The sequence below is a fragment of the Musca vetustissima genome, unplaced genomic scaffold (genome assembly GCF_032173495.1).
Source record: "Musca vetustissima isolate MV318-11 ecotype Yass unplaced genomic scaffold, APGP_CSIRO_Mvet_v1 utg36595, whole genome shotgun sequence".
Taxonomy (NCBI): domain Eukaryota; kingdom Metazoa; phylum Arthropoda; class Insecta; order Diptera; family Muscidae; genus Musca; species Musca vetustissima.
This window is the reverse complement of record NW_026880470.1, coordinates 187,380-209,853: the sequence shown is the minus strand read 5'-3', so window position 1 is coordinate 209,853 and position 22,474 is coordinate 187,380. Positions and strand designations below refer to the sequence as shown.

General features: G+C 31.4%; 1 protein-coding gene across 1 annotated transcript in view; it reads left to right on the top strand.

The window, feature by feature from the left end:
• LOC133326150 (protein charybde-like) overlaps positions 1–17,694 on the top strand; it is a 64,992-nt gene extending 47,298 nt beyond the window's left edge. Inside the window, exons 3-6 of the mRNA XM_061534829.1 lie at positions 11,071–11,842; positions 13,487–13,597; positions 13,665–13,735; positions 17,587–17,694. Coding sequence (XP_061390813.1) covers positions 11,071–11,842; positions 13,487–13,597; positions 13,665–13,735; positions 17,587–17,609 — 977 coding nt within the window. The 3' untranslated portion in view covers positions 17,610–17,694. The remainder of the gene's footprint in view (positions 1–11,070; positions 11,843–13,486; positions 13,598–13,664; positions 13,736–17,586) is intronic.
• The last annotated feature ends 4,780 nt before the right edge of the window (positions 17,695–22,474 follow it).

Below are 22,474 nucleotides of genomic sequence, written 5' to 3'. Positions count from 1 at the left end.
CGACGACAACAACAACAACATCATCATAATAATAAAACATCCTGTTCTCCTAGGCTAAGCAGCTAGACTGCCGCATCAACGAATTTTGCCTTGCTTTGCTATTCTTTCCATCCATTGAAATTCTCTTTGACTCATTCAGTGTTTATTTTTGCATTTGTTTGTTTCTCTTTTTTGCATTCATTCGGAATATACATTTGATATATACAAGCCTACGTACGTACACAGAGGAATGTGTTTGTCCTAATATGTGCACTTTCTATTTGAATTGGAATAATTGTTGCTCGCTCACATGCACACACAAAATATACAAACACTTCTAGGACAAAAAAGACGACACAGTAAACGTAACAATTCACCGACTGTTGCCACCCACGCGCAGCACAGTGTTGCAAAGCTCAACTTGGGCCCTAAACAAGTAAAACTAAATTTTACTGGTTCAAATTAACAGATGAAGATCATTATAGCATAATTTCAAAAAAATGTCTAAGAATATTCAACCCTAAAGGATTTCAAAATGACAAATTCTTAACTGGACGATTTGCTCCATTTTTACCTTATCTTATCATAAACAAAGATATTCTCCATCGGACAACTCCTTCCGGTACCACTTAGAAGACATCTACTGCAGTCGAAGTATTCACCAGACCTATATGCTGATAACTTTTGTATTTCTAATACTAGACTACGAAAGAGCCATAGATATAATGAATGAAGATATAACAAGTTAATACGATGTTAAGTTCGGCCCGGCCAAACTTTTACAATGTATGGGATTGAAAAACGTGTGAAGAATCCTCAAAATACCGATTTGGGGATACCGTTATATGGGGCCTACACGGAAACCTGGATCAATATTTTGGTACGGAGATGTGCTAAACAATAAAAACCCAAAATACCAAATTGTAGCCAAATCGATTGAAACATATGTGGAAAATCGCCGCTATATGATGGGGGCTACCCTGAAACTTGGGACAATATTAATATTTGTTGTTGGCACGGACAAGTGCTATACAGTGATAACCCAAAAAACTATATTTCAGCCAGTCCCTTTGGATAACCTGCCCAAAATACCGAATATGGGGAGGTACCGCTTTATGGGGGCTGCCCCGAAACTTGTATAAATATAAATATATTTTGTAGAACGGAGATGTGCTATGCTATGAGAACCTAAAATACAATTCGCTTAAAAAAGTGTCAAAAATCACCAAAATACCAAATATTGGGGGTACCGTTGTTTCGGTGCTACCCTCAAAATTTTGTCAATATTAATAATTTTTGCTACGGGCATGTTATATACAATGACAACCCAAAATATAAAAATTTTAGCCAAGTAGGTTGACAAATATGTCAAAAAATCCTCAAAATACCGAATTATATGGGGGCAACACCTAAACGGGGAACCATATATCCCATTTGAAATACCAAACATGCTAGGAGAATGTGCAAAATTTCTGTGCTCTATTTTAAATATTGGGGTCTCTATCATGATTTCAACAGACGAACAGAAAAAATAGCTTATACTCAAAGTAGTAAGAGTAATAATGCAAAGGTGAAAATTTTGTGCGATCAAATTTCTAAAAAAACTATTTTTGGGTCCAAATTTTTAGATCTGTTAATTGAATGATATGGGTACCCGCGGTCAGTAAGGTTTTTTTAGGTTTCGGATGAAATAAAATATTCTTCGTGAAAATCCAGCTACTATCACGGATTGATTTGCATTTTCATCTGGGTATAGCAGCATGTTTCATAGAACAACCAAAATACAGAATCTGGGACGGACTTTTAAATGTAGGCTAGATGCCATCTCCAATAACCTGGAATGTTTAATTTCATCCTTTTCGGTTGAAAATCCGAACAAAATGTTCAGAATATCGAAAATGGAAGGATTTGCATTTTATAGAAAACTAGCATATGTCCGCGAATGTGCGAATTACCTTTATTAGCTCTATCGGTTCACCTATATCCAAATTATATCAAATTTAGTACCATTTAGTACAGATACATACAAATTTCCATTACTACCTACATCATGAAATCCAATGCAAATCTTATTACTCAATATCAGGATTCCAGATCTACCGGTGAACTCTAAATCCAAATTGTATCAAATTTTGTGTCATTTAGTAGTCATTTCCAAAACTTTCTACATACACCAATCCAACACCTCTACAGCGATGCTAACACCAAGATTCCAACTCCATCGGTTCACTTAAATCCAAATTTGGTACCACTCCAACAGTAACCTTATTTCCAAATTTCAGTGTTCCAGCTCTATCGGTTCACCCAAATCAACATTTAGTACCATTTTGTACACATTAGTACAAATTTCCAAAACTTTCTACTAACTCCTAATTCCAGGATTTCAACTCTATTGGTTCACCCAAAATTTAAAATTTACCAAATTTAGTACTAACCCAAACAGTGGTACCATTTACTAAAAATTTCCAAAACTTTCTATATCGGCTCATCCAATATTTAAATTTTACCAAATTTAGTTCACAGGATTCTAGCTCCATTTGTACATCCAAATTAAATTTTTACCAAATATAGTACCATATGGTAGTTTTCGTACACATGAGTACACGTTTTCATTCACACGTTTTTTTTCCTTATATCGACCCTTTTTCTCTAATTAACATTCCAAAATTCAAGTTTTTAGCTCTATCCATTCATATGCTATGAAATTATCCCGAATTTAGTACATTTTTCGTACTTTTCGCATATTTACAATTCGAATGTCCAAAAAAACTCTTTGCTATATCTATTCTACACACCATCAGTGGCCCTCATTTCAAATTTAAGAGTTCTAGCTGCACCGGTTCGCCAAATACAATGGTACATTTAGTACTTTTCGTACCGTTCTAGTATGAATTTCCAAAAATCTAGCATTATCTGTCACATCTGGACCAAGAGTGAACCTCACCCAAAATTTCAAGATTCAGACGTTTCGTCTGGGCGTTGATGAATCGTTAAGTCATCCAATCAGTAAGACATACAATAAATCACTTTACTCTTTTATTAGTGTAGATATAATGTTTGTAGTTACAGTGTCCTCCGATTCTGCGTACGTCCCTGATACCATCCTATTTCACCACAACCAGTGCAAATCCTCATTTTATTCTTCACTAATTTCTATCTTTCGAATTTTCATTTGAAAACAATTTCCTAAGAATTTCAGGTGATATTGACTGAAATTAACCGGCAATTGTCCTTCCATTATTTGTCAATCATTTTGAGTCACACAATAACTTCGTTTTCAGTTTTCTGTGGAAATGTCACCTTCGCTAAAAGCCATTGCACGCTGTCAGTGACAGTCAGTAGAGGTAGTAATAATTAGTAATTATTCAAATTTCTCCATTTCTGTTTGTTTTCCTTGATGTTTGGTCTGTTTTGTTTGATTTGAAAAATGGTGAATGGAAAGGTGGGACGGATAGGAGGATGACAGAATGTAGGATAGAGTGGTGATGGGGGATAGATGTAAATTGACAAGTTAAGTGATGACAACGACGATTTATTTTCATGTTTTTGTAATTGTACTTTTTTGTAGTTTTCATTGAAAATTCGTGGTATTGCTTGCAAAGGTACCTCACTACTTTCGCCTTGCCATTTATTCGGATCATATATTTTGCTAATGACATCCACGCCCTGCTAACATTGTTAATTAGGGTTGTCATACTCAAACTGTTCATTTGACACCTCTTGTAAAACAATTCTAATTAAAATGTAAAAGCATGTACACAAAATACATATTTACTTACCTACATATGGAAATACAATACTAAACTGTGTAGATAACTGCCAGTGTCTAATTAGAAAGGACTTTATTTTCCAAAGTTTAATAGCCAATGAAATGTTCCACTAATTTGAGAGAAATACAATTTTAACAATATGTAATTAAAAAATAGTTTTACTGTATAATTTATATTTTTTAGAAACTGGTATTTTTTCACAACAATTTCAATTTAATTCAACACGTCAATTATTGAAACAATATTAAAAAAAACAAAAACAAAAAATACTTTTGAACACATTTTTCAACCAAATTGATAGTAACTTGGTAATGAATTTTCTAATTGAGTAGCAAAATTGGTCTACTTTTATTAAAAAATATGATTGTGAATATAAGAAGTTTGTTCGGGCCGAACTTAACGACGTTTCCATACGTTTCTTTTAATGGCTGCTACAATTGGTTATGCAAATTTTACAAAGTAAAAATCTAATAGTACATGTAATAAAGCACCTTTTTCTTCCTTTTTGCACGAACATATCCTTTCCGCATTTAAGTATGGTCACTCCCAATATATAATTACACTTATTTAGTATTCATTGATTAGATTGGTTTATGTCATCGAGCTCAATTTAAATTTCTTGACCTTTGGTGGGTAATAGATTTTCTCCCTCATAGTAAACAAATAAATTATAAAAATTATTACAATTGTCATTCGACAAGTAGTAACCTAATGTCAATAAACTTTGATAAGTCACTTTAAAAAATGACACTGACGTATAAACCGTTTTGAGAGACGTATTTATTTGAATGAATTTATGTAAAATTTTACATATAGAGGTGTCCATACATAGTATATATCCAAGGACGTAGTCAGGATTTCACTTCGGGGGGCCCACTGAGAACCAAAAAATATTTTTTCCCGCGTTATCCTAAACCATCGTTAGCTATTGAAAAGTTCTACGACTTTTATGGATTTATAACAGAAATTCGTTCACAAATTGAGAGCTTTTCCGCTTTCATACTATTTTCTATAAAATTCATGCTAAGTACAGAACTATTGCAAATAAAGGTGAGGAATAAATAAAATTTATTAACGTGTTAAAAAATGTCCAATAACCCTGAAAATACTGTAAATTGGAGGATGACCGTTATATAGGGGCCGCACTGAAACGAGGACCATTGTTAATAACACTGTGCAACACGAAAATTTTTCAGGGGTTCTAATGTACCAATTCTGTTTAGCTGGAGTCCCTGGACCACGAAAATACCTTTGGTTTTTCTGGGTCACTTCGAAAATTAATTTTATAACGGTAAATATTTTCAATTTGAAACTTGAATAACTTATTTACTTTATAACGGATTTATATTATTCTTTTTTTCTTTCGAAGTGTACAATTTTTCCTTTCAAACAAGATATATATTTGGTAAATCGGTTGAGGATTGGCTGAGTTACAACGGTTGAAATGTGAAAAAATACGCATAAAATGACAAAATTTATTATTCTTCGGACTGCACGATGAAATTAAGATATCAAGCCATATAAGTTTTATTATATTACGGGGAAGAAAATTAAATTAGCTTTCGAAAATGATAAAAATCAAAAAAAAAAAAAAAAACGGTTAAAAAATGTATGACTTATACACATTTTTGTATTGATTCTATGCATATTCTCTAAAGGAACTATGGGTCTATCTCGTTTCCTTTTGCCTGTTGCAAACATAACGGTTTGTAACAGGAAACGACACAGACCCATATTTCCTTTAGAGAATATGCAGAATAATATAAATCCGTTATAAAGTAAATAAGTTATTCAAGTTTCAAATTGAAAATCCATGAAACCACGTTTTTCTCTATATTTACCGTTATAAAATTAATTTTCGAAGTGACCCAGAAAAAACAAAGGTATTTCGTGGTCCAGAGACTCCAACTAAACAGAATTGGTACATTAGAACCCCTGAAAAATTTTTTTTTGTTATTTTGTAGCACAGTGTAATTTTTTGTAAATAAATTTTGGTAAACCCAAAATATCAAAGTACAGCAAAAAGTGCATCAATATTGACCATTTTTTGTAGGGAGATTCTTCGCCCATTAAAATCCCAAAAAAAAAATACAGCAAAATTTGTTAAAAGACTTTCCATAATTTCCAACATACTGAAATTTTTATTGTATCGTTTTTTGGGGGCTACACTGAAAAGTGGTTCCATATTTTTGATACAGACATTAAATACCTAATGAGAACCCAAAATATCAAATAACAGCCAATTCGGTTCAAAACGTGTTCAAAGTAGAGAAAATTTGGAGACACGGTTATATGGGGGATATGCCTACACGTCGACTTTTATAGCTCTGGCACTTCTGTGCAAATTTTTGGACAGCTAGCTCAGTTTCTGCAGATGCTAGAGTGATTACAACAGACTGATGGACATGGCTAGATCGTCTTAGAATATTACACTGATCAAGAATATATATACTTCATATACTTCAGAAACGATTATTAAAAAAAAAAAACACACACACATACAACGATGGAGGGTGTAAAAATGAGTAAAAATATGCTGAAGCCAACAATTTTTTTGTCTTTTGCCAATGTATGACTAAAATACACCATTTACAGACTTGGGCTCAACGACTGAATTGAAGAACACCATATTGGCAATATAGTTCTAATGTATGAATTTTCGTTATTCCCACCGTATTCAACTAAGCTCGATGCTGACATTTTGAAGTTAAAATTTTCCTGTTTTCGGACGAGCTAGTTGAAGTCCTAAACTTATTATAGCATCGTAGGACTCGTGATTTTACTTCGATTGATGTATATCTTAAGAACATTTTTATACCAAAAAAATACCTATTTATTGGGTTTAACACAGCGTGATTTTAGTTTTTACGTGCTGAATCTACTGAGACCAGCCGTGTTCAAATCCGCCCAATAAGAAAGATTATCAAAAACACCGAGCTTATACTTTCTTATATCCGATAATTCCATATAAGAAAAAAAGCATATAAGAAAGAAATCTCCGTTTTTTTTTAGTAAATGTATCATAAAATATAGCGATACGTGAATAATTTTATCCAAAATAATTTCATTCAAAAGACAACGGTAAGAATTGCCGCAAGTAAATTCGCCTAATCTAAATCAGGACTAACTATTGAAAAGAAGAACACAAAAACTATAACTATCGGAACTGAATATATTGTTTTCCTATTTACCTTCTTCTATAACGAACTAATTTGCATGGTCCCTGCAGGTTCGCTACAACCGTGCTTTACTGTATTTAACTTCTAAAAATATTCTTTACTAAGTCCATGATTGTGTATTGTCTAAAAAAACATCATTTTAATAAGTGAATCCACGCCTATGTAGGGTCTAAAAAACCATCCTTTTAATAAGTGAATCCACGCCTGTGTAGGGTCTAAAAAATATTCCTTAATAAAGTCACGTCTGTTTAGGGCTTAAAAATATTCTTTAATAAGCCCACGCCTACTAAATACCCTAGAATCATTTTCCTTATTAGAGGTCTTAAAATGACTTTTCTTTATAAATTCACTCTAATTATAGGCAATAGAAAACGGTTCCCTTATTAAGTCTTAGAAACATATTCCTTAAAAAATATTCCTTAAAATAAATATTCTGTGATAAGTCCATTCTTCATTCCTTCCTTAAAAATATTCCTTAAAATAATTATTCTGTGATAAGTCCATTCCTCATTCCTTCCTTAAAAATGCTCCTTAAAATAAATATTCTGTGATAAGTCCACACCTTAGACCTTAGAATTGTTTTCTTTATAATGGCCATGTTTATTAGAGCATTTAGACAAAATTATCTTTTTAAATTCACTCATATTACAAGCATTATAAAAATTTTCTTTTATAAAGACATCAAAAACAAGTGAAAAAGCGATAAGTTCGGCCAGGGCGAACTTTGGATACCCTCCACCATAGATATACTGACAGGTACTTGAAATAAAAATATAGGGAACATATCAAAAAGTGTACCTATGCCGTCATTTCTACAAACCGATTATGGTTCTAAATATTGGTCCTAGATCCCATGTTTCTTTGGACCAAATTTGTTTCAAAAAATTTTGATTTCATCTAAACTTTGCCCATCTTATTATTTCTTCCAAAATTAGTTCAAGTTCGAACATGGAGAGTATCAGTCCACTCCTTCTTGTACCTCCCACACAGGGGCTAGACCTATGTCCTATTTTTTCGTATCTTCCGCAGATGAAATGATTACAACAGAGTCTTAGAACCAAACCCAAACACGGAACAAATCATAAATATTTTAATATAAAACCAGTAAGAAAGTTGTAAAGTCTGACGGAGCCGACTATATGATACCCTTCAACACTTTGGGTATATTCAACAGATGAATCCTAACAGACGTCGCATTTTTAAAGGACCAGTAAAATGAAATTGGATCCATAAACATGCCATTCTGCAATTTATTACGCTGTGCCAAATTACACTCCAAATTATTACAATTATTACTCCAAATTATTTTTGTTGAAAATCACAATGACAATGATAGGCAACAAGATGCACAAAAGGTAGTCATTTTGAAGTGTTTAAAACGTTAAACTTGTTTTAGAGTGTTTCAAATCATCCCTTAAATATTTTAATATTCAAATCCATAAGTTTTTGGAAATGGTCGAATAGACTTATAGACTGAAATAATTACTTCTGCTTACTTCAAAACACCATAAAGGTGAAGGGTATCACCACTTTGGGTATATTCAACAGTTGAATCCTAAAAGACGTCGCATTTTCGAAGGACCATTAACATGAAATTACAGCCATAAATATGTCATTCTGCAACCAAATTGTTCATTTGGTCAGATATAGAGTTGCTTCTTACAATGGAAAAATATGTAAATCAATTTAAAGCGAATATCAATTGGACACCAATTGAGGAGTTTGGCGCACCATTCACTTAAAATCGGACGAAAAAATATATAAAAACTTATATTGAAATCTAAACCGATTTCATTGATTTTCCCAGGTTAGGTTATACTAATTTCAGTATGCTCTGTGTATATCAGTCACCAGGGATGGTCCGTGTGACGAATTTTTAGGTTTTCGACTGTCAAAAAGGTGTAAACGTCGAAAACGTCATATACTTGTATAAAATGTAATAAATGTAGTAAACGTCATTTATATCAATATTATCAGCATATACAGTTATTTTGAAGAATATATATTATTTTTACATGTATCTGACTATTCCTTACTAGAACTAATAAAATTTTCTAAATTTTTTTGAGAAGAAAATTTTGAAATTTTATATGGATTAGAGTGAATCATGCGTAATTTCCAAATTGAATTAATGAAAATAGCTATTTTGTCAAAAACCCAATGGATTTGGGTAGGTTTCCGACGTTTCTGACGTATGTATTATAGGTCGGAAATGTATGTCATTTACGTCACAGTTTCTGACAGGCCATCTCTGTCAGTCACATTTTGAGTTATTGGTGCATCATTTACCTAAAATCGGAGAATATATATATATATATATATATATATGCACCGATTTTTCCAAATTTCAATAGGGTTCGGGCCAAACAAGTGACCTGTGCCAAATGCCATCCAATTCGGATCATAATGCAACCAGTATGTTTTCAATTTAACATGGGCAGACAGACGGGCGGACGGACATGCATAAATCGACTTAGAAAGTGATTCTATGCATATTCTCAAAAGGAACCAAATGTCTATCTTGCGTAGTCTTCGAAACTGGAATTCCAGAGTAATCGGAAGTGTTGAACTCAGCACAAGCGATATCTTTGTCAAAACATGTAATAGCTTCAGTAATTTTTACAGTCAAATAAAAAAAGACTGCTGTTAATTTAATTACATCCGTCAGTCTGTTGAAATCACGCCGGCAATATTTAATATCGAATTATGAAATATTGCACATACAATTTGGTATATTCGGGATAGGTCCCCTATAACGCTATCCCTCATTTATTCATTATTTTGAGAACGTTTTTAAGCGAATTATCTACAATTTGACATATATAAAAGTCCCGATCAATTTTAGGTATTAGGGATTATGGAAACAAAGTGTCATATTCCTCAAAATCAAAACATTATATTTTTGTCGTCCACTGTGAACATTTTGACACATGAGAAATTGACATCGTCACTGGCTGACACAGCTAAAAAAGAATAAAATAATAACAACAACAACAAAAAATTAGCACACGAAAAATTGCAACCGGCTAGCGACGACGACACCGAACACCATAAGAAATACAAAAATAAAAAACGAACAAAAAGTAAGCACACCATGTTTTGTTGGTATTGGTGGTATACGTGACTGCTGGCAAAGATTACAACTAACGGCTGATTTTACAGCTGTTGTCAGCTGGTTGTTTGAGCATTAATGACCGAGTTAAAAAGGCGATACAGATAACCCTATATTAATAAAAATTATTATAAATATTAAAGGAAAACTGTATTTTTGTAAATTAATTTTAAATCGAACTTTTGCCTGTGCACCTTATTCCATTTGCGTTTGATTATGGATAATAAATATCCTTTAAGTTCCAATAAATTTTATACTTTTTAGGATCTATAACATTCCCCATATAATTGTATGTACTTAAAATTGGATTTTGTATATACATAATACCACGTTTTTTAGGATTAACTGTATTCATGTGATTACAAGAGAACGCAGTGCTTCTCTCATTCATTTTTGCAATATTTTACAAATCAGCTGCGAAATGAAAAGAGGCATAAACTCAAATGCTTTGAGTGTTGTTAACTCCTCTCCTTGTTATATACTCTCAATCGCATAACTGCTGAAACCACAATGAGTAACCACTCATTTATGTTGGAATTCATCACAGTTAGTAACAATAGAACACATAATGAAGAAACAATTACCAAACTGAAGTTGGTTTCTTGAGTTATTCACTCTTTAACTCATTGGAAAATGTACCCATCTCTCTCTCATTTCACATTTCCACTCTTTCGAGAGTGTTTTTATTTTTTGAGTAAACTCCATAACTTTTGAGTTCATATTTAAGGAAAAAAGTTTCTTCATAGAATTTGTTCGTTTTATTACGAAATCAGCTGTTTCCGTCTCCGGGTGAATTTATTTGCCAGCTGATACCCAGTGCTGTCCAGGTCAGGCAGTTAGTTATCAAACAGCAAAAAAAGAAAACGACTGCATAATGGGATAAATTGCGTACATAAAACGGAAGGAGTTAAGTTACTTTTCAAATAAAAAAAAAGCACATGGGCACATTTTCAAATCTGTGTTGTTGTTTTGTTTTATAGAATTTATTTCCCCCGTGCTAATTAATTGATGTTTCCTTGTTTCATTTCAGACTGGACTAGTTCTCTTACACCTCCATCAACGAACAACACCCCAACCACCGACACATTCAGTCATCACCATCACCAATTCTGTCACAGCCCCATTGAGGAACACTTTGATGTGGTTGATGGTATTAAACCACAACAGAATTCACATTTCTTTGGAAGGTCCCCGGACGGTAGCTCGGGCACCTCCGCCACACATTTTGGCCATCAGCAGTCACATTCATATGCAATGGAAACGGCTACTGCGACTTCACCACCAAAAGGCGGCATTGAGACACCAAGCGGTGCCCACTATTCCTACAACAATAATCTCCTTTATTGTGCATCGAGTAGCAATGCATCGACGGCAGCAGCAGTAGGAGCAATGCCATCAGCTGTAGCCAGAGGAGCTACATCAGCATCATATCACCACCACCACCACTATCCCACCATTAGCACCAGCACTACCACGAGCAACAACAGAAATGTTTTTGCGGCTGGCTTTACACCATCGCCAGCCTCATCGAATCTCTCCACACCCACCGAGGCCACCGAACATTATGGCATTGGAGGACACAACGATATTGATGCAGCTGCTGTTAATGAACTTTCGCAACGTTTGCAGTCGGAATTACGTGCGGCAAAAAGTCGTCATTTGTCATGCACTGAAGTCTCATTGCCATGGGATCTAACGCCACGTATAGCCGCTGATATGATAAAAACCTCCGAGAGGGAACCTTGCGGGGTGCGAGGTTGTGCTATTTTCATCGATTTTGAAGATGAGACAGGCAATGCCAGGTATGATGACGATGACGTTGATGATATGCAATTTTTGTTTGTTTTTGTTGTCATTTTGCCATGTGCATGTTACATATATTTGTTGTCGTTGATGTTGTTGTTGTTTTCGCCAGTGTCACATATCCATCCATTTGCCTTAGTCGCTGGTTTGGTTTGTCTTTAGTGGACAACAGCGGTTGGAAATGAGTTTTTGATGTTTTCTGACATTGGATTTCTCTTTTTTTTTGGATTGGAAAATCATGATGATGTTCAACGAGCTGTTATAATCAATTTGTTTTGAACTAACTAAGGATGCAACGTCGGATTATACTCAAGGTGTACGTTGGTTTTTTATTTAAGTGGACAGTAAACTCACACAGTTGAAGAAGTGATAAACTATTGATGTTACAGGGGATTATTAAAATAAAATTAATGGAAATACGTGAAAGAGGATATTGCTATGGGGATGGCGAGCAATTGCTGTTATGGTGGTAGCACCTGAGGACTTAGTACTACTATATTAAAACAGTTTTGTAGTTCATGTTTTTAAGTAGATAGAAAAGAGTTATGTGGAGGTGTGACCTATGCCTATCCGACAAACTTGAAGGATGAATTTTAAAGTAGATGCTCATACTCGTATTAGAATTGGTGAATAACTCTTCCGCTCATGTTAACGGTAGATCTAAGAAAATATTAGAGGGTACACCTGAAACTTGGGACAATATTAATAATTTTTGTCACGGATATGTGTTATTCAATGAGAACCCAAAATACCAAATAGAAAACTTGTTCCAAATCCCCAAAATTCCGAATATTGGGGGTAATGTTATATGGGGGGTTCATCAAAGCGTGTTCCGATATATGCCAATTGCAATACAAAACATCCTGGGGTACTGTTATATGGGGGCTTCATCAAAGCGTAGACCGATATATGCCAATTGCAATACAAAACATCCTAGGGGTACTAGCAATGTCTGTGCAAAATTTCAGAGCTCTTTCTCTTGATCTCTATTTTGATTTTAACAGACGGACATGCGTAAATTGAAATAAATATTTCGAGGTGTTGCAAAAGGAATGACAAATTTATTATACAGGGCATAAAAATATAGCATTTATTTCTCCGATGAGGAAGATATATAAACTTTGTAGCGATAAGAATGTGCCTCGTCAAAATATTGGTTTCGGACCCCAAGTTTCTTTGGTCCAAATATATTTTAGACAGCTTGCAAATGTCCGTCTATTTGGTTGCGCAAAACTCTCGATGCAAATGCCCGTCTATTTGGTGGAATGTGAGAAGGGAATAGAAAACCAGCTACAGAATCTACTCCAACAGCCAGTTTATTAATTAAGTTGCACTACTCATTTAAAAATACAACTAAATTAGATTTTATAAATTCAACATTCTTGCTAAAATCTACATTAGAGTACACAGAATTAAAATCAATACAAATTTTACTGAGTGGATCTCCCATGAGGATTAACCGATTTGATCCAAACTCGACACATAGTAATATTTCTTCCAATCTTTAATAATAATTTTTCATTTCTAATTTGGCATTTGGATTTTCAAAAGTCAATCAGTAAAATGGTGCCACTCGATTGGCTTTTTATTATTATAACGTATTATTTTCTTAATTATTTATCAAATATCATTTCGAATTGCAGGCGCATTGCATCTTTCAAAATTGATCCAAATACCGTATCAACATTTGAATTGTTTTTAACCTTGAAACAAGACAAGGGCGGCTGGACTTCATTATTACCACAATTTCTCAAGTAAGTATCATTCGGATTTCATTTTGATATTTTCCATGAACCTTAACTCTATTTTGGCTTTTTACAGAAATCTAACACGCAGCAGTACCATACTCATAAGTCCACATTTTACATTAAATAAACATAAGCTTTATGCCTGTGAGTAGGAATTTCTCTCTTTTTTATAAAAAAAAAAAAAAAAAAAAAAAAACAAAAACAAAATAAGATAAAAAGAAAAAATCCACCTAAAATGTACAAAAACGAACAAAAAATCATAAATATTATTAAAACAAAGAAGTTACATATAACTATATTATTATGAAGAAACAATAATATGAAAAAAAGAATGAAAGAGCAAATGAAAACAAAAAAAAAGAAAATCGAACAAACAAAGATGTAAAACCAAAACATATTAAATGTATGAAATGTGATTTCAAAACAGTAAAAAAAAAAAACAAAACCAACAAATTAAATTGGGGCATGTCAATTGTGTTAGTTAGAATAGCATAAGTAATGAAATGATCAAACAAAAATAGTAATTCCCTCCGATTAAGAGAATTAAAATAATGGTTAGTTTCCTTTTTTTTAATTATTTTCATTTTCAATTAGTTTTTATAATTTCCACTAAAATATGAGTATTATATATGACAAAGTCAATGAAACAAGAGGCAACAATCTCACAACTTGGTAATGAGTTTCGCATAGTACATACCCCCTTCACTAGAAAATAAAAGAAAAAAACAAAAACTTTTTTGGGGAACAGAAATAAACAACAACATACTTTCATACATGTACTCTCTCTCCCTATCTTATTACTTGTTGTGTATATTCTAGATATAAATAATTTTATACAAACATAATTATATATAAAAATGCTATGCAATACAAAACAAACTTTGGACCACATACATTTCAACATTTTTCCCTTTTTAAATGAATGAATAAAAACGAAAACAAAACCAACTAATATTATGACAAGCATAAATAACCAACAATATTACAAAACATATATGAAATAGCTAAAACATCAACTGGACAATTTTTACATTTCTAAACGTATAATCCTCCCCTGCTCTACATAAATATTTTACTTTAATTTGTATCACAAAAGAAAAGTAAAAAAAAAACAAAAATAACAAACTTTAGACAAAAAAAAACTGAACAAAACACCAAATTACTCAAAAAAAAAAAACCAAATTCAAATGAAATTGACTGACTCCATTGAAAAAAAAGAAAAATGATAAACTACAAATTGACAGCAAATTAAATTTATAATATTCACCTACCATGTAATTAAAAAAATAATGAACATGAAATAGAAATTCATAACAAACAACTAAAAATATCTAAACCAACATAAAGTTAGTTTTAATTTTTTTCATTCAAAATAAATATCATTATAAACGAATTTAATATCCACTTAAAGTTAAGAAAAACTGCAAAAAAGTAGTGAAAAATATTCCGAACAAGAATTAAAAAAATAAAAACTAAAATAAACAATAGCTTAACTTTTCGCTTTCAACTATTGGCACCCAAAGACAATATGCTCAAATAAATAAAATAAAAAATAATTATCAAAATATTATTGGAGTAACAATTTAATATTTGTATTTGAATAAATTGTGTGACATTGTACCATTTTCTGCCAATACAAATGTAATAATCTTATAGAATTCAGACAGATTTTACCACATATAGAGCATTTAAATATATTTTTGATCAGAGTAATATTCAATGTTCATTTATTAATATCATAGACATATAGTCCCTATAAAAAAATCCATGTTGATGTTTCGACATAGATGTACATAGTATATTAATCCTGAGACAATGAAGGAATCAATTAAAGGGTCAGGCCGTGGAGGAGAATATAAAAAGTCTACACAAACGAAATTAACAATAGTAATTGTGTTTGAAATGGATTTGATCTCTTTCGGTGATTCTGTTTCGTCGTATATATTATTCATTACAGTAAAATTATGTATCGATTTGTTTGATATTTGAAATTTAGGACATACTTCTATATACTTCTCAGCCTTACGGACAATTAGGGTAACTTTGATATGGTGAAAATGTGTCTCATCGAAATATTGGTTTTAGAACCGATGCTTTTTGGACCAACTCCGTTTCAGACAATTTCGAGTCGATTTACAAGTGCCCGTCCGTCTGGCCGGATGGTGCATACGATAACTCTCGAAGGGAGTAACTGATTTCATCCGAATTTTGCACATCTTAACATTTCTTCCAAAATTAGTTCCAGTTCTAGGATGGGGAATATCGTCCACTCCTTCTGGTATCTCCCCCACAAAATGATCAAAATTGTGCAAAAAATAATTCTATAATATCATGCGAACGGACTATCCGATTTGAACCATATTTTGTACAACCTATTATCTTAATTAAGTCCATTGGTCCACTCCTTCTGTTACCTCCCATACAAAATGGCCAACATTTACAGAATTTATAATCCCAATCTCAGTCGAATGGAATGTTTGATTTGAACTAAACCTTGCACAACCTATTATCTTAATCAAGCCTTGAAGAAGTCCATAGATGGGACACTATTTATGGTACTTCCCATACGAAGGATCATAATTTTCAATATTTATAAATCCAATATCAGGCCATGGAATGTCCGATTTGAAACAAACTGTGTACAATCTATTGTCTTACAAAGCCTTGATCAAGTAGGAAGATGGGACCTATTGGTCAACTCTTTCAGGTACCTCCCCCAAAGGGTTAAAATGTTCAATATTTATAAATCCCATATTAAGCCAAAGTAATGTCCGATTTGAACCAAGCATTGCACAAAGCCTAGATCAAGTTCTCCCCCAGAAAGGGTCAGTATTTTATAAACCTGTAAATTTTATTTAATTGAAGCAAATTAAATAACCGATTTGATCAACATTAAATCGGAAACCTCTTTCATAAAAACATACCTTATATAAATCGAATCATAAAACATGTGTGTAATTCCGAAGACCTCCGCAAACCATAGGCTGAGGGTATATATTTGTCGGCAATACCGACTGACACTTTTTTACTCGTATGTATTAAAAATGGGATATGTTGGTAAAGGTCCCGTTCTATTTTCAACATTTTGAAGGTTGTTGGCAATTTTTTCTAAATGAAGTGGCTGTAATTTGACATTCCGAATTCTAAAGAGGGTAATTAAATTATTTTCAAAATGTTTTCAATATATGTCAATGTGTTGACACATCCTTTCGATAATCCGTGTTCTTTGAAGGTCATAACCCATTCATTTCAACCGAACAACATCTAAGATTCGGCTTCCTCCTTTTCATCGTATCCATACCGTCCATATAACACAATCTAATTGCCTATAATGTCTATAGTGTATAATGTCTTCTCGGCGAAAGTAGCCTTTATATAACAGCTCTAGCCGGATTTCAGAACTCTGAAGGCACCAGCTATTATTTAGTATGTAAAATGGCTGTAATTTTTCGTCTAGAGTTTTATTGGGTAAAAATGATTCAATACTAGTTAACTTTTATGGTATATTCTCATATATACCAGGACCGATTTCAGAGAGCAGCCCAATCGAACAGTTTTTTCTATTTCCAATTTGGAATTCAGTTTCCAAACATTTTTGTCCTAAATATTGAAAGATAATAATAATTTGTTCTTATGTTACAACTTATTAGGATTCTAGTTTCTCTTTCCAAAATGAAAAATTATATTTCATATTACAGAAAATGGTGTATGTCATACAATTAATAACAACATTAATATTATTATTTTGAAAAAACGTATGATTCACATAAGAAATCCAACTCAAAACAATAGCAATATTTGACAACTAAATATTAAACCCAATATAAAATACATATGTATAAAAAGAATAGAATTCAATACACATGACATTAATAACTTACTTGATCAACTGTAGTATTTTTTTAGTTTCAAACTTATTTTATACATAAACTTATTTATACACAAAAAAAATCATATTTTTTATTTTCCTTTTTTCTTTGCTTTTCATTTTGTAGTAGACGCAGACGAAGAAGAATGATTTTGATGATGAAAATGAAAAATGACAATGATGATGTTTTTTTGTGAAAATGTGGATAAAGGATCAGGATCCTGAAACAAATGAATGTCATGAAATCGCATTCAATTCAATTCATATGAAAACATGAAATAAATAGAAAACAAAAAACAAAACAAAAAACCCAAAAAAAAAAAACAACAAACTGAATATAAAACAAAGTGAAAGAAAAAACAAAGTTGATGTGATATTAAAATATAATAATAATTATTTAAGTAATTAGCAAATAAAATTAATTAATTAATTATAAATTACAAAAAATTAATATATTAAATGTTAAAACCAAAAAAAGAAAAGAAAATCACAGTAGATAATAATATTGTTTTTAAGTATTTATCAAATTTTTTGTTTAATTTTCTTATATATCTCTGTAATACCTTTAGATATTCCCTTAATTTTAAGTAGAATTTAAATTATGTGCGAATATTAAAAACCAAAAAAAAAAAATGTACGCGCAGAGAATTAGCAAATATTTTTTGTATGTGTTCTTTATTAAATCTTATAATTTAATTTTAATTTAATATTTTTCTTCTTCTATTTTTTTAAATATAAACTGAAAATGAAATTTGAATTTCATCAAAAGGATATTTGTTTTATTTTGGTATTTTTAATTTATTATGCTGTTAAAATTCAACTTACACTTGATTTAGAAAGTTTTTCCTCATATTTCTTGGAATTTGTTTCAACTAATTACAGGTGTAATAATTTGAGTGTGCGAGCGCTGGTATATGTAAATAAATGATGTATATTATAGATATAATGTAAATCATCAAAAATTATTTAAGCAAATTAATTTTTCAAATGGTTGTACATCAAACGCGGTACGTTTATCCCAAAAATATCTAATTTTCCATTTGAATGTAACATATTTAGTTTTGGCCTTATTAGGCTTTATTGTTACATAATGAAATAATAAATAAATAAATAAATAAAAATGTCAGATGACTTCATTGGTCTCTTCTAATATTTAAAATCTCAAAATATGTAAAATCTACACGATTGTTGCTATGGGGCTTTCAGCATACTCACAACTTCCATTTTATTTAAGAACACAATTTTTTTAATTAATGTTTATTTATTTTTTAATATATACATACTTTTTTTTTTTTTTTTGTTTGACCTGCAAAAACTTAATGTCTTATTTAAAAAAGCTAACATGGAAATACTAGTCAAAAAAATGCTAAGCAAAAACAAACGAATTAATTAAATATAGACATAATAAAAAAGAGAAAAATATTCTAAGCTAAAAATGATTACAAATAACTCTTATAAATAAATAAATGGGATAAAAAGTCATCTGTGTTATAATTATAATAATAATAAAAAGATAATTACAAAAATAAAAACCTGCATTAAAATTATGAAAATAAATATAAAACAAAATTAGTTTTAAGTAGTCTACATAAAATCATTTAGTTTAGAATTAATCTCTTTCTCTATATAAATAGGCAACATACAGAGAAAACTAAAAATTCAAATAAAACAAAGAAAAGAAAAACTCAATTCAACAATCAAAATGAAATTAATTATAATAAAAATAAATAAGAACTACAATGCAATATAAAAAAAAACACTTCACATACTTCTTGTGTATATTGTTTGTAAAATAAATCAAATTGTTAAAACGAAAGAAACATTCTAGTTATGTTATCAAAACGTTAATATATTTTTATTAAATTATATAATTTACAATTATTTATTTAGATATTTTTACACATTTCTAATTAAAAAAACTTAATTATTTTATTTTTATATAAAATTTTATTATATTCAATTATATTTTTGAAAATTTTTATTACATTTATAGTTCCCGAACTGATATGTTTACTAAGTTCTAGGGATGTTAAGTCGGGGCCGAAGTGAAGTTTTGGAGCTATTCTGTCGCCTATGTAAAACCTATCGTTCAGTCATAGTGTCTTTAGTGCACGGACTAAATTAAAAACAAGTAACAAAGGCGTTAAGTTTTGCCGGGCCGAACTTTGGATACCCTCCACCATAGGTTACATATAATTACTTGAAATTAAAATAAAAATATTAATTTTCGCAATTTTTAATTGAAACTTCCAAAACACAGCAATTTAGAGAGCAACGTTATATCAGGCCATCACCAACGCTTAGAGCTACGCTAATTGAGCAGCGATATATTTCAATTCCGAACCCAAAATTTTTGCATTACACTACCTTCCTTCATGTAAATATGGGGGCTAGGCCTATATGTGGACCTATACTTCATTCTTGAACCTGACGTTCTAATTTTTTATCTCGATATCCTCCGATGGTAAAATTATTACAAAAGATGGCTAAACGAGCAAAATCGTTTTAAAAATGCATACATTTGAGTACAGAATATCCCCTTACTGTGGTGGAGACAAACCTAAACCAAATCAGTTAACTATTGTAGTATAAAAAGGGGGCGAATATTAATAATTTATAGGCTACCATATACGTCTTCTAAATACCAAGTTATAACGAATTCGTTTATAAAACGCGCTCAAGAACCCAAAATACCGAAAATTGGGTGTACCCATAAAAGGGGGCTACCCGAAAAAATTGACCTATTTTTATAATTTTTAGTGGAGAGATTTGCTAACCAATAAGAACTCAAACTCCTAGACCCACCATTAAGTATACCGATCGTCATATATCGACTAGCTGAGTCGATCTAGACATGTGTATCCGTCAGTCTTTACATTATAATTTCGAAACACGATACAGGCCACAGTTATGGACCAATTGTAACGAAATTTTGTATGTAGGATGGGTTCTCGCCAAAGAAGACCACTATTGTTTTTGGGTAATGATCGATTAATATTTAGGGGATGAATTTGATCAAAAACTTTTTTCTATGTTTTTTGTTCTGGTAGCTCCAGAGACTTCAATTATGACCCGAACATCACGAAGTTTTACACGGAGAAAGGGATCTGAGCAAGGAACAAGCAGGGATCTTTTCCTGGTAAACAGTCAAGATTTAGCGGGTCAAATCAACCCATACCTTTGTGGAAAGTAGCAAAGTTGCAATCTATGGCATATATGTTTACCCCAGAAGGGCATAGATCGGCTAAGTTGACTATATATCCAAGAGGAGCGGTTTATCCACTTTTTCTGACATTATATCATTACAACATGAAAAGGATATCATTGTCTGTTTTTCTAGTCGCTCTAGACGCTACAATTATAAGCCGAAAATCAGAAATTTTCCATGGGGAAGAAAATCTGACCGACTAATTAGAAGGGCTGTTTGATCGGCCAATATTCAGCGGGTGAAATCATCTAAGACATTTCTGTGTAAAATTGAAAAATTATGGCGTCAATGTTAATCCTGGGAAAACAAAATTCGGAAAATATACCAGGGTAAGAAAGAATAGCTGTTGATCTCTAATCGGTCAAAACTGAGCAAATGTCGCGAAATATTGCCCAGGCACGGAATGTAGATCCGAAAAAAGTTAGAGTTCCGTTGTAGCTGTGTAGGGTATCATATGGTTAATTGAGAGGTACCATTATATGGGGGCTACCAGTAGAAGTCGACCTATATTTATAATTTTTAGTGGAGAAATTTGGTACCCAATAAGAACCGAATTCGATTGAAAAACGCCCCATACCATGGTGGTACTTTTTGTGCTAAAAAGTGTCATTCATTTTAACGGAAATGCCATTTGACGACATATAATATGTTGTAGCCGTATATCCAATAAAGCACAACTGCAGTCGTAAAATTTCTCTTTGGCTGAATTCTATATCTCAACAATAGATGTAACTGCATCTACAGGCACCGGAATATCCTCCCTGCATTTTCTGTTTTATTTTATCGGATTTTTAATAATTAATTATAATAAGTATTTTGACCATACTTTGAGTCCGATTCTAACATCGACAGTCTTGGTTCAATTTCATATTGCGAAAATAAAATATAATATTAAATTTATAAAAGTTAATTTGTTTCTGTTTCATGCCCTTCTATCAATGAATGCTACTTGCAAATATAAATAAAATTAGAACAATAAATGTGATCTATAATAATAATTAAATTTTTAAAATTTTTTTAGGTGTAAAAAATACAACAAATTAAACATTTGAACTTTAGATAATACTTAAAAACAACAACAAAAACACAATATATAATTCTCTCAGATTGGACATATTGCAGAATATAATTGTGATGTAGACAAAAAAACAAATATAGGTATTTTTAAAACAAATATACGATAAATATATATATAAACAAATTATATTTAAGACAACAAACATTTACAAAATCATCAATCACAGAATAATCTACACCAAATAACAACAACAAAAAACAATAACCAATGACAAAAACAACAACAACATATGGAACTACTAACTCAACACAATAGTAAGTGCGCTTTCTCTTTGTAAAATTATGTTGCATAAAAAAATAAAAAATTGATAATAAAAACAATATTTTCTCTTCAAAAGTCAAACAATAACAAATAACACAAATTAATGTATAAAAAATCAAACAAAAAATATTAAACATATATAGAAATTTTATTTTAATATATTCAGAAAAAATATATATTTGAAATCGCATACACGTCCAGTGGCTCCTCAAAGATTACTGTAAGCAAAAAATAATTGAAAATTAACAAAAAATCAATAAAACCAAATAATACCAAAAAAATTAGACAAATTACAAAATAGATGACAAAAAATATCCAGCAATTGTCAAACAAATATATTTCTTTATTACAATCAACAGCTTCAACAACAAACAATAGCAACAATAAAAAAATATTTATGTATGTCATATGCAACAATAGCAATAATTATAAACAATTAATACAACAAATAAACAAAAATATATAGTT